General features: G+C 36.4%; 1 protein-coding gene across 5 annotated transcripts in view; it reads left to right on the top strand.

Moving 5' to 3' along the window:
* Positions 1–14,003, top strand: part of DOCK10 (dedicator of cytokinesis 10) — a 218,702-nt gene that overhangs the window by 171,839 nt on the left and 32,860 nt on the right. For all 5 annotated transcript variants that reach the window (XM_063442511.1, XM_063442509.1, XM_063442512.1 and 2 more), the window contains exons 36-45: positions 1,451–1,565; positions 1,638–1,704; positions 2,400–2,447; positions 3,791–3,889; positions 6,466–6,590; positions 8,632–8,744; positions 9,855–9,989; positions 10,715–10,897; positions 12,798–12,908; positions 12,997–13,212. In XM_063442511.1, coding sequence (XP_063298581.1) covers positions 1,451–1,565; positions 1,638–1,704; positions 2,400–2,447; positions 3,791–3,889; positions 6,466–6,590; positions 8,632–8,744; positions 9,855–9,989; positions 10,715–10,897; positions 12,798–12,908; positions 12,997–13,212 — 1,212 coding nt within the window. The remainder of the gene's footprint in view (positions 1–1,450; positions 1,566–1,637; positions 1,705–2,399; positions 2,448–3,790; positions 3,890–6,465; positions 6,591–8,631; positions 8,745–9,854; positions 9,990–10,714; positions 10,898–12,797; positions 12,909–12,996; positions 13,213–14,003) is intronic.

The raw sequence follows: 14,003 nt of genomic DNA, 5'->3' as shown, positions 1-14,003 counted from the left end.
GTTATTACTCCTGAAATGGCTGGTAGAACTCTTGTTCAAGAGATCTTCTTTCTTTTGAGAAATCTGAGTTGTTAAACATGCTTCATATGTAAAGCATCCATATATAATATAGAATGCACACTATAACAACTTCAATCATTAAGTACAATAAAACTTTAATCAGTAGAATGAATCACAATAACAGACACAAAACAATAATAAACAAAGTAACAGAAATAGGCAAACAGTAATGCAATAGCACTATACCAAAAAAATCTTTCAAGCCCCAAGGCAGAAACACAAGTCACCAACTCTCCCCAACGTTTCGGCATCAACTGGTTTCCTTTATCAAGGGTACCTGTGTGAAGCATACCACTGGTGCTTACAAATTAAGCTACTGGGAATTGACTTTAAAAAATGGATAACTTTTCCAAGCAGTTTTGACTTGCTTACTGCTAAACGACTATGCTTCACAATTAAATTCCTAGTTAGTTAATGAACCCTTTTCGCAAAGCCGAGAAATTAGATATGTTTTGAAACGCACTATTGCACATATGCATCTGGGTTTAGAATTTTACAATTATACAGTATTGAACATGTGTATATAAATGACAGATGTGTGATTAGAGTTTCAAACTAAAATTCTTTTAGAACATATGGGAAGATGAGATTCGCAAGTCATATGCTCTTTAATTCATGTTATTTCCAATGGTATCTCTATTCAGATGTAACAATACTCTTGATAGAGTGTTGTTATATTATGTAACATTAACCCCTTAAGGACCAAAATTCTGGAATAAAAGGGAATCATGACATGTCACACATGTCATGTGTCCTTAAGGGGTTAAAGGATATCTCCCCATGGGTGACCATGTCTGGCAACAGATATGTCATATCATGCGCTTACTCTACGCTAATTATGTGATGTCATACTGATGGCTTGGTTGATGTAAACGTATATGCTAGCTATATGCATAACTGGAGTCATTGTTATTGGATTAGATGCACTATCACCTTTTTTTTGCAAATCTTTTTCTTTTTGTATTGTATGTTTTTGCCCTCGCTAATTGTATATTATATTTATAAAACTAAATAAAAAAATGTTGGACAATGTTTAATTCCATTAAAGGCTTGACAACTGTCACTAGAATTTTGAAACCAGCAGTTAAAGTTAGGGGCCAGGTAAAAATGGCATTATGTAGATTCATCTCTATCACTCAAATGGTTAAAAAGCAACACATAAGCACGCTATCATTTACTAATATTGTCTAAGTCAGGGCAGGAGGGAGCAGAGCTCTACCATATGTGCATCATGGGAACTGTAGTCCATAAGTAGCAGTGCAGTGACTTATAAATTCATTTAGAACTCCCGACGAATCTCACTTTAGTGAATAACCTTGAATATCTTTTTGCCCTTGGAGAAACAATTTATGAATGTTTTGAAAATAATGCATGATTCTTCATCTAACAGATTGCAAGACCATTGTCTCTGATTGGCTCAACGCTTCGATATGACAAACTTGACCAGGCCGAAACCAAAACTATATTGATGTGTTTTCTTCATATTATGAAAATGATATCAAAGGGTAAGAAGTGGCTTGTATTTTGGATTCTGTAACGAAATTCTCAAGAATTACATTTTTTATTTGTATTTGCAGAAATGTTAGTCTCGTACTGGCAGAGGGCTCCCAATACGGAGATATATGACTTTTTCAGCATTCTGGAGTAAGTACATTCTATTACTGTTAGCCTTGCTAACCGTTCATTTAAAACAGGCTTGTAATGAGATAATATGTTGGGAGGATGAAATATAAAAATAAGACTGGCTCAAGAAAGCCACCCCCCACTGAACAGCTACTTACTCTGTAAACCAAATAGCACACAAATACGCTTATCAGTTTTCGATATACATATTTGTTGATTAAAGCATAAACACAAATTAGAACAATCTTTATTGCCACTGATTTTTCACAAATTACATTTTTACTTTAATAGTTATGGAGTTTTTCTCTGAAACTGCTATGTTTGCATCTGAAGGGTTAAAACCTGAGGGACCTGGCACCCAGACCACTTCACTGAGCTGAAGTGGTCTGGGTGACTATAGTGTCCCTTTAATTGTCTTTTTTATCGCTTATTTTGGGCCTGGAACTCATGCTTCTATGTAGACACAAAAAATGGCTATTCCAACTACTGTATATGAAGAGGAGAGGTGATATCAAATATTACCAATAACCAGCCACGTAATTGACGTGGCCCTCATTACTTTAAATGTATGAAGAGCTGTTGTTGTTTTTACCAATTTGTCTATCCCATCTAATTACAGGAACATCTTTTAGTCAGCATCATATTGCTTTAGAATATTTATATGTGTTGAGTTTGATGACCGGTGTATTCTAACAGTGTTCACTTTCATTTGTTAGAGTATGTCTTCAAAACTTCAGATATCTCGGAAAAAGAAACATAATACGGTGGGTGGTATACGTCTGTTTATTAATCTTACACAAGATATCTATATATAATAATGTTACAGGAATAAATTTGAGCAACACCCACAGGAAACCCTAGTAACCAGGTAGTACAGACCTGGCTGTCTCTTCCCTCAATCCTTTGGTAAATATGTGAACTATTGATATAAATTGCAGGGGGTCTTCAATAAATATAATAATAATAATAATAATAATAATAATGTGCCTTCTGTATTTGTGGCTGTAGGATGTAGGGGCCGCACTTGGGTACTACTAACAGTTCCAGACCATGTCAGCCCTTGTAGCATTGCTCCTGCCTCATATATATGTCTCTTGTGATTAGGAGGTAACTCTTTGCTGCTTGCCTGATTTAAATGAGTTAAAGGACCACTCTAGGCACCCAGACCACTTTAGCTTAATGACGTGGTCTGGGTGCCAGGACCAGCTAGGGTTAACCTATTTTTTATAAACATAGCAGTTTCAGAGAAACTGCTATGTTTATAAATGGGTTAATCCAGCCCTCAAATCCTCTAGTGGCTGTCTCATTGACAGCCGCTAGAGGCGCTTGCGTGATTCTCACTATGAGACCGGCTGAATGCGCGCGCAGCTCTTGCCGCGCGTGCGAATTCAGCCGAATGGGAGGAGAGGAGGAGGATCGGAGGAGGAGAGCTCCCCGCCTGGCGCTGGAGAAAGGTAAGTTTTAACCCCTTTGCTCATCCCAGAGCGAGGGGGTCCCTGAGGGTGGAGGCACCCTCAGGGCACTATAGTGCCAGGAAAACGAGTATGTTTTCCTGGCACTATAGTGGTCCTTTAACCCCTTAAGGACCAAACTTCTGGAATAAAAAGGAATCATGACATGTCATGTGTCCTTAAGGGGTTAAGGGTTACTACACTTGTTTTATTTAGGTCCTTTTCTTAAGGAAAGGAATCAATCACTCTATACCAGTTAAAAGTTGTCAAATGCATTTTAATTCTATACAATTAAGAAGAATTAAATGAATGTCATTCATTCATTGTTTCCCATCCATTATTGCAATTGTAACCACATACTTCTTTTTTCTGATTTATCAATTGTTTCTATTATTATTTTTTGCCCGTTTACACAGCACATATTTCCATATTTGTGCAATGCAAAGCAGACCTTCTCATGCTTTAAAAATTCAAATAAAAAATCTATGAACATACTAACAAACTATAGAAATGTTACTGCATTTCTTTAGCCTCTACTTGTTGTTGTTGTTGGTTGTTGTTTTTTTGGTGCAAATAATTAATACATTTATTAAATAAATAAATATAAATGTGATAACAAAAAGGAACAATTTATTTATTGAGACTTTTTCCAACAGAAAAATCACTGCAGCTTTCAAACTTGCCCAAGCATCTCAGAACAACGGGACCCTGAAAGGCTCTAATTCCTCTTCTCAAGCGGGACTCCTAACACAGTGGTATTCTTGCACATATTGTTTTCATTGACGTAATATACAGTAAATTCAATTTACAGCAACTAATCCTTGGCAGACCATGCGTAACACAATGATCGGCATTGTAAGAGGATGCTGTTTATGAATACTTCCCATTATAATAGTAATTCCTGTTCATTCAACTTTTTTAGTGTGTAACAATACTATTTTTGTCTGTTTAAATTCTGTCACTTTATACAGAACTGCTTCATTGCTAGCAAGTCGTGCAGCGTGGATGCATCTGATAAAAATAGCCTGTTAAAGACAAATTGCATGTAAAAGCTAGATTATAAGACACTGGCATTTTGTGCTTTGCTGTTCCATTCTTTTACAGCATCATAAGATTACTGCTTTTAATGATCCAGACAATTAAGATAATTCCTAACCTCACTGTCCATGTTCCGGGTATGTGAAGTGTCTTTATTTAGTGAGTTATATTTGGTGAGTACCCGTGAGTCATTATTGACTCCAGCTCACATAATTCTCAGCCAAACATAGGTTTAATAACAGTAGGGGCATTTCACAAAATCTACAGTTTTTGCATTTGGTTAGGGCACTATCGTTGGGGTGTAGGTAAAATGTGGTACTTATATTCCCTAAGGAAGCACTATAAAATGATGGAGGTGTTATGAAGCAGTGCTATAATGAACCCAGCTATAAATATAGTGGCACTGTTTAATATAAACAGGACATTTAGAATATAATATTTTGAAAATAATTATATTTCTGTAAAACAGTAGAATATTTTGAAAATAATTATATTTCTGTAAAACAGTAGAATATTTTGAAAATAATTATATTTCTGTAAAACAGTAGAAAATAGAATTTGAGTCGATTTTGCTACAAAAATGAAAGAGATTACTAAATGCAAAAATATGTAAAGGAAACAGCAATCAAGAGTTGTGGTGTTAGATTACTCTATTTTTTTTTTTTATGTGAAATATATTGGCTCCAAAGAACTAATTGCGATTTTCATGCATTCTCCGATAACATTTGTAATATGGAAATCCGCAGAAATACCACAGACTTTGCATTTTATGTGTCTTAAAGGCTGCTCCTTACAGTGAATACGATGGTGGTGTCCAAAAACCTGGAAATCAGTGGGTTAATGTAAAGATTTCCACTGCAGGCATTCCACAGAATTGTCCCCTCATTTTCCCACAATGCAGTCTCTAAACACCTGCTCTCCGAGTTCAGTTCTCACATTGTGAAGCAGGCTCTTGGCTTTTGGACAGAGAAAATTAAATACAAGGACACTTCCGGGTTACTCTGTATCCAAAAAAAGCAAAAGCTTATTTTCACAGCTGTAATACCAGTAACTTGAAGCATTTTTATCCAAGTACTAATGCACACAGTAACTGCTACCAAGCTATTGTCCATTCTTTAAAAAGCTTGAACTTTCTTTACTTAGGGTAGAGAGCTATATTTACAAATGGGTTGTAGTTGAACACAGTGGAGTTTATTAACTGAATACTAAATTGTATGAATTAAAGACTGAATACCAAAAGTAAGACAGAAATATATGATGTGCAAACATTCCCCAACTCATCTAAGTCACAGCTAGTTTTTTACCCATAATGTTGCAATCTGAGTTCTCTATAGTGGGATTAGTTTGATATAGCAGGGATAGGCAACCTTTGGCACTCCAGATGTTGTGGACTTCATCCCCCATAATGCTCTTACACCCACAATGCTGGCAAAGCATCATGGGAGGTGTAGTCCAAAACAGTGCCGAAGGTTGCCTATGCCTGATATATAGAGTCTATAACCTGATGATCATTTATTTTACAATAATATCTACAACTCAACCAAATCAGTCAGAGTGTCGTCATATCATGAAGTAAGATAGAATTGAGCCTTGCAACAACTCACCTTTGATGTTGGACACGAATAGAAACATGTTTGTAAATTGAAATAATATAAATTGCAAACATAGTCTGTGTAAGTCCTACCATCCTAAGACAATCAAACTGCAAAGTGTTATTCATTTTATGTTAAATTGGTGCTTTGTTTTTTTATATTGGGTCATGTCTACATGTATTGGCAAGTCCCTCTTTAATGGCAGTTTTATTCCCTTGGGTGGAATAATAATTGGGCTGAAACTGTTGCTATAGGAGATGTGTAGAAACTGGAGATTGAGAGAACCCTATTTGTGATAGCTATCAGAAGAAACAGTACTAGACATGCATGACAATTGTGAGTAATGTATGCACTTACATGAGTGTGATGGCATGCCTTGTGGTCCAGTTTTAAGCTGGATTCCAGTGTTTTTTAATATATCCTTGAGTATCTATAGCGGCTTCCATGTTTCCTTCTAGACCAAATTGCATATCAACTGTTCCTTAATAAAAACACAAACAATACAATCGGGTATTTTGTGAGAACTGACCTATTTCTTGGAACGTATTCATACGACGGCTTGATGAGTTCTGATTATCAGAAATTCAAAAATATAACTTCTCTTATAACCTGAGCATTTATACTGAGGTCCAGGATAACTCTAAGCACTCAAACTGCATCAATTTAAGCATATTTAACAATGCAGTTCCATTTTCTTCCAGGATACATTCTGCACATGATGGCCAAAAACATCCAAGGTCACAAACGTTGCCCATCATTCGAGGAAAGAATGCTCTTTCTAATCCCAAATTGTTGCAAATTATAGAATTCACAAGCTCAGCAGCCAGTAAGTATTTCATAATCTATATAAGGTGTACTGTCTTGTCATCAAAGTTCATCTCATCGTGGATTCCATCACTGACATACACAGTACAAGTCTTGTAAATCGTGATGTTAATGTCTGTTACCACAGTGACTTTCTCTGCACATGTGGTGTTGCTACAAGCTAACATCTCTTGTTCTCACCACACATGGAAACAGTCTTAAATCCCTATGTTATTAACAGGTATCCCAAGTGTACATCATGTGCTCAATGTCCATGTATTCATTCAAATCAGGCTGTATGTTGTATATAAACTACTGATTTGTTGTTTTTGGTTTGTTTAGGTTTTTTTTTCTTTTTTCAGTAATCATCCTATCAATTTAAATATCACTCTATCATCATTGTAGCGTTGCATTGCTATGACCTAAAATGAGCTGTATAATACAGCAATACACATGTTGTAAATGCTTGAAACAAATTGCAGATTTACTTATTTTTAAATCAAATTTTAAAATGTCCTCTTAAGTTCCTGACAATTACCATGTAGTGAAGAATCCTGGTTGTACATTTAGAAAATTTGGTCATCATGAATACACTTATTTCTATTCGCCAGAGGTTTGTTGGGGAGTGAGTTCAAGTGGAGCTGCCATCAAAAGTGTGTACAGTCTACCAGACAGAAATACACCCTCACAGACACACACAGATATGTATTCAACATAATATTAAAATCACACTATGCTAATCATAAACACAAACAGTCACACTGATAAACACATACCTACTTATACACACACACCCTATTACATATATACACACAACCTGCTACAAGTGCATTCTGCTACAGAAACACACTGCTGCACACATATACACTGCTAAACACACACCAAGCTACATACTTTGCTACACAACTCACTACATACACACGTGCCGCTACACACATACATTGCTAAACACACTCCCAGCTACATATTTTGCTATGCAAACTCACTACATGCACACACACTCTGCTTCACACATACACTGCTAAACACACACCCAGCTACATACTTTGCGTACTACATGCATGTAAGCTCTGCTACACACATACGTTGCTAAACACACTCCCAGCTACATATTTTGCTACACAAACACGCTACATGCACAAATACTCTGTTACACATGCATATTCTACAACATTGCTTCACAAACACAGTTTTACACACACTTGCACTTATCCAGCTGGAAGTATTGTCTCACAATGTGATTTGGTGGTTATAATAAGAGACATATTTATAGAACCAATGTACTCACTGTAGTTTTTATGGTGGTCAGTTTGTAGTAATATAGGCTATGTGACAAAAAAGCAGTCCGTACATTATAAACCAGCACCAGTGTGTATTACTGACTCAAGGCTAACTTGATCCATGCGTTGATATGGGTTATGTTAAATTCTGATTCATCAGATAAGGTGACATTTTTTATATCTTCAGTCATCCCGTTTTTGGTAACCAAGTGTGTGCTTCTTTTTATTAGCAGACAGTAGAGTGACCTGTTTTGGTCTTCTGCTGCTGTTGCCCATGTGCTTCTAGGTTCAATGTGTTGAGTTCAGAGATGCTCTTCTGTTGTGAAGTGTCATATATGAGTATTTTTGGCATCTCTGAAATATTTTGGCCATTGTCTAACCTCTGTTGTACGTAAAAAAAAAAAAGCAGATCTGTCTGACCCAAGGTGACTGCTGTTGCATTTATGATGGAACCATGATATCTACCACCAACAACTTAATAACTTACTTGACTTTCCTATTGTAATGTTTCATATCACCTGAACCTCTTGATCATGTCTGTATGCTTTATATATTGAATTGCAGCCACATAATTTACTGTTTGGCTATATGTGTTAACTAAAAATAAACAAAAAAAATAGCAATATACTTATATATTATATATTGGGTGTTTTTACTGAATTTACTGATCAAATTTAGATTTTATTGAATTTTCCTATTGTCTGTAGGGTTTGTTGGGTTTCTTAACATGTCGACACTGCACATTATTTTACTTAAACTCTCTAAAATTGCTGTTATTTACAGGTAGTTCAAATGAGACAGACATTGTGCATCATCTTGATATAGAAGCCAACATTGCCACAGAAGTTTGTATTACGGTTCTTGACCTATTGTGTCTGTTCAACGAGACCCATCAGGTAACACTTTAACTATTTGTATCTGTATTTGTTGATGGTGAGAACCTGCCTATTTTATTTGTGCTCTCAGGAATTGCCAAAATGATAAAATTGATTCTTCTGAGTAATTACTCCATTGCTCAGATCCAAACCTATTCATAAGTTAGTTGAGACTAGTGGACCAAGTTAATAAATGTTCATAATGTGCAATATTTGTTCCTGCACAACAATCCCTTAGTCCAGGGGTGGGGAACCTTCGGCTCTCCAGATGTTTTGGACTACATCTCCCTTGATGCTGTGCTAGCATTATGCCTGTAAGAGCATTATGGGAGATGTAGTCCAAAACATCTGGAGGGCCGAAGGTTCCCCACCCCTGCGTCCTATATCAGTTCTGCAAACTGTTAATATAGTCATGTCCAAATGTGTAATAGCCATAGGATCTAGCATATGTGCTTTAACATTTACAATTCAATAGTTCCAGTCATGGTGATTTTTGCACAGAACAAATACAATTATTTTGCCTGGGTATACATGCTGTGAAAACTGCCAGAACAATCCTTTGTGACTTTGCTGTGCATTCACCTGTTGTCAAAAGCACAGTTACAGGCAGTGTTAACAATTTAGTCAAATTTTAGTTGACTAAAATTGTTGAAATTACGTCGTCTAAAACAAAAACAATTCAGATGACTAAAATAAAAATAAAATTGCTTTTTAGTCAAAAGACAATGACTAAAACGAAATTGAAATTTGCTGCCGGAATTAACATTGGTTACAGGGAACTTTGCTTTTTTTTTAAAGTGTCACACTGGAGTAATAGAGTAATAGCTGTGTTTTATGTCCCCCTGCTTCCAATTGGCCCCTGCATTTTTATTGACTGGTTACACAGGTCCACCCCTATGCAGGGTTAAGCTGGGTTTTACCCCAGGCCCATGCTTATAGGGTAACCCATGGTAAATTATTAATCTCCAGTACATGTGGTCTCTTGACCAAAGGAAAGGAAAATAGACATAGAGGAAAAACCTGTGATATGTAGGAAGTTTTTATAGCAGGACTCCAAAATCTTTTGTTGCCCAAAGCTCAGCAAATGTAAGGATTTCATGCATCTTATTTGGTTGCCTTTTTTTTTTCCAGAAGTTGCAGCCATCTGACAACCAAAGTGTATTGATGAAGAAGGTTTTTGATACCCACTTACTTTTTTTACAAATCAACCAATCAGCGGCTGCCCTGCGTCATGTGTTTGCCGCTATCCGGATGTTTGTAAACAAGGTACCTGATTGTGTAAAGAATATATCAGTGTATGAATATAAATAAATAAACTAGCAGACTTGTGAATGACAGCCAGATAGCTGCAGGGAAAAAAGATTAACTGTGCTAATGCATAAACATACAGCCAAGATGTTAATTGATGAACTATTCCACCATCTTGCATCAATTTGTATCTATTTCAGACATGCCCAGGTGCAGCTGGCATTTTACCAGATATTGAGTGCGGGTGACCTTTTTCTGTAAATAAATAAAGTAGAACCTTCACTAATAGTCTTTGTTGTACAATGCATCGTGTACCATCTGTTAGTATTTTTATGAACCCTGATTTGTATCTAGCAAAAGATAATTAATTCTAACAGGGTAGTCGGATTTGATGCATCATTTTTAGTTCACATGACTGATGACGTCTTATGTCTTAGAGACAATCCAAGTTTGTATTATCTGTGTATGCTTACCATGCTAGAAAATAATATGTAGAATTTTGGATTATGATTACATTGACGATGGCGTCTATTTTAGTTGTTAAATAGTGTATCTGATTGGGTCTGAATTTTGACTTTGAGTTATCACAAAGTTATGGTTTTGTGTGTGTCCCTCGTAATATCCAGTAAAGGGAGCCAGCCATGATTAGATTGGCCATCCATTAGGACTTCAGTTTTACTTATAAATGTATCCAAATGTATTCCAAATTGGTATCTAATAGTATGTATTTAACTCTTCGTCAGTTCCCTTCTGCATTCTTTCAAGGACAAGCTGATCTTTGTGGACCATTTTGCTATGAAGTTCTTAAATGCTGCAACCATCACTCACGCTCCACCCAGACTGAGGCCTCGGCTCTGCTGTATTTTTTCATGCGAAAGAACTTTGAATATAACAAACAAACGTCAATTGTGAGATCTCATCTACAAGTAAGATTGTGTTCTGTGTATTCACGATAAAATCACTGTGCTTATAAGGAATTGCATGTACTAACCAACAGTGTATGTTTCACATTTAAAGGGACATTTTAGTCACCAGAACAACCACAGCTTATTATATTTGTTTTGGCTAGTAGAATCATTCCCTTCAGGCTTTTTGCAGTAAACACTGTCTTTTCAGAATAAAATGACATTACAGCGTAATGATAACTCCACCAGCCACTCCTCAGATGGCTAATAGAAGTGATTCCTGGGGCAGTGCTCCACAGTGTGCAGTACTGCCATTCAGTGTCTCCACCCTCTGCACGCAGACACTTAACTTTCCTTCTAGTGATGCATTGATTCAAATTTTTGCAAAAGTCTAATAGTTAATAAGAAGCACACCTATCTATCATTAAAATGTCACTACTCATTACTCTCAAACTTGGGTTTACTTCAGGGAGATCATGCCAAACTAATCTTGTTCATTTTTTTGATTGGGTAACTAAAATAATAGATCAGGTTGATGCAGTAGACCATTGCTTACTTAGATTTCAGTAAGGCTTTTGACACTGTTGCACAGTGTAGGAATCTTTAGGTTTAGATTCCAGTATTGTTGAATGGGTTAGGCAATGGCTGAATGACAGGCAACAGAGGGTTGTAGTCAATGGAGTATATTCAAAGCATGGTCTTGTCACCAGTGGGGTACCTCAGGGAGCTGTATCCATTCTCTTTAATATTTTTATTAGTGATATTGCAGAAGGTTTTGATGGTAAGGTATGTATTTTTGCTGACGATACTAAGATATGTAACAGGGTTGATGTTCCAGGAGGGATAAGCCAAATGGCAAATGATTTATGTAAACTAGAAAAATGGTCAGAGTTGTAACAGCTATTTAATGTTGATAAGTGCAAGATAATGCATCTTGGACGTAAAAAAATAAAATAAAAACACAAAGGACAGAGTACAGAATATTTGATAGAGTCCTAACTTCAACATCTGAGGAAAGGGATTTAGGGGTAATTATTTCAGATGACTAAAACATAAGCAGACAATGGAATAGAGCAGCAGGAAATGCTAGCAGAATGCTTGGTTGTATAGGGAGAGGTATTCGCAGTAGAAAGAGGGAAGTGCTCATGCCATTGTACAGAAAACTGGTGAGACCTCACTTGGAGTATTGTACGCAGTACTGGAGACTGTATCTTCAGAAGGATATTGATACCTTAGAGAGAGTTCAGAGAAGGGCTACTAAACTGGTTCATGGATTGCAGGATAAAACTTACCAGGAAAGGTTAAAGTATCTTAACGTTGGAGGAAGCTTGGAGGAAAGACGAGACGGGGGGGGGGGGGAATATGATAGAAACATTTAAATACATTAAGGGAATCAACACGGTAAAAGAGGAGACTATATTTAAAAGAAGAAAAACTACCACAACAAGAGGACATATTTTTAAATTAGAGGGGCAAAGGTTTAAAAATATGAGGAAGTATTACTTTACTGAGAGGGTAGTGGACGCATGGAATAGCCTTCCAGCTGAAGTGGTAGAGGTTAACACAGTAAAGGAGATTAAGCATGCGTGGGATAGGCACAAGGCTATCCTAGATACAAGATAAGGCCAGGGACTAAAGTAAGTATTTCCATAATTGGGTAGACTAGATGGGCCGAATGGTTCTTATCTGCCGTCACATTCTATGTTTCTATGTAACATGTAATATTTAATTTTAACTGAGTTAATTTATACTTTCTTGTAGTCCAGGGAAAGTATATGATGTGTTTAGGTGCAAAGCCCTGACTGTCAATAATTGTAATGGTCACATTGTTCTTCAGGATAAGTCAATTGGAATACTTGGCCGGTATAATCTTATTGTATAAAACCAAAGTATCAACCTTCCTTCTTCATTAACTTTATAGCTCATCAAGGCAGTAAGCCAGCTGATTGCAGATGCAGGAATTGGTGGCTCTCGATTTCAACATTCATTGGCCATTATCAACAACTTTGCTAATGGAGACAAACAAATGAAGGTATTGTATGGTTTACACAATCACACATAAGTCATGGTCCAAAGGAAGTTGGTTTCTGTGCAAAAATACTTTTATTTTTGTTTCAAAGAACACTCCGTTTCCAGCAGAGGTGAAAGATCTCACCAAACGCATCCGGACTGTTTTAATGGCAACAGCACAAATGAAGGAACATGAGAAGGACCCAGAGATGCTGGTGGACCTCCAATATAGCTTGGCAAACTCGTATGCCAGCACGCCTGAATTACGTAGGACTTGGCTGGAGAGCATGGCAAAAATCCATGCCAGAAATGGAGATTTATCAGAGGTAAATAAAAGAGTTTGGGACACAGTCAGGATTATTTATGAAACCAGGACTTGTGAAATCTTGGCAAGGGAATTGCAAATTGTAGATCATAATAGCTGTATCTGGGGTTAAGAAAATTCTAACTCTGCTTTTTACCAGTTTAGCTAGTTAGAACTAAAACTTACAATTAGATTAATAATTGTCCAAAATGTATGGTTTAGTGAATAACCACCAAAGCTGAATTCTATGGGTTGTTGTTTTTTTCTAATACAAAAACATTAAATCACAAATTTGAAAGATTTCGCCATCTGTTTTGCATAATATTTTGACTTCTAAAACTTGTATGGGTACATTCACCATCTGCATACACAGTAAAAGTTACATTAGGCAATGATTGCCCAATGCAGATGGTGATTTATAATTCACATATCTGCGTGGGCTACAGTAAACAGCATACTGCAATTGTTCAGTTATGCCAAAAAAAAAAGTAGAATTGTATTATTTAGAGCCGATCTTTTCCAGTCTTTTTCTACATAAGTAGAGCTTGCTAAATACATTAAAAAAATAAGAATAATGATTCTGATAGCTGTATTTTATTAAACATTTTCAAATATTTCATCTCTAGGCTAGAATCATACCCACCAACCCTTTTTAGATTAGCCCTGTGTGACCACTTTTTTTACGAAGCATAACAAATAATATTGTAAAGCGCTGTGGAATATGTTGGCGCTATGTAACTGATGACGATAATAATGATAATAATAACTATAATACACCCTTACCCATGTGCCTTTTAATATGCCACCATGTGC

Source organism: Pelobates fuscus, chromosome 2 (genome assembly GCF_036172605.1).
Source record: "Pelobates fuscus isolate aPelFus1 chromosome 2, aPelFus1.pri, whole genome shotgun sequence".
Taxonomy (NCBI): domain Eukaryota; kingdom Metazoa; phylum Chordata; class Amphibia; order Anura; family Pelobatidae; genus Pelobates; species Pelobates fuscus.
Note: the sequence above shows the minus strand (reverse complement) of the source record. Positions and strands in the feature narration are given on the sequence as shown.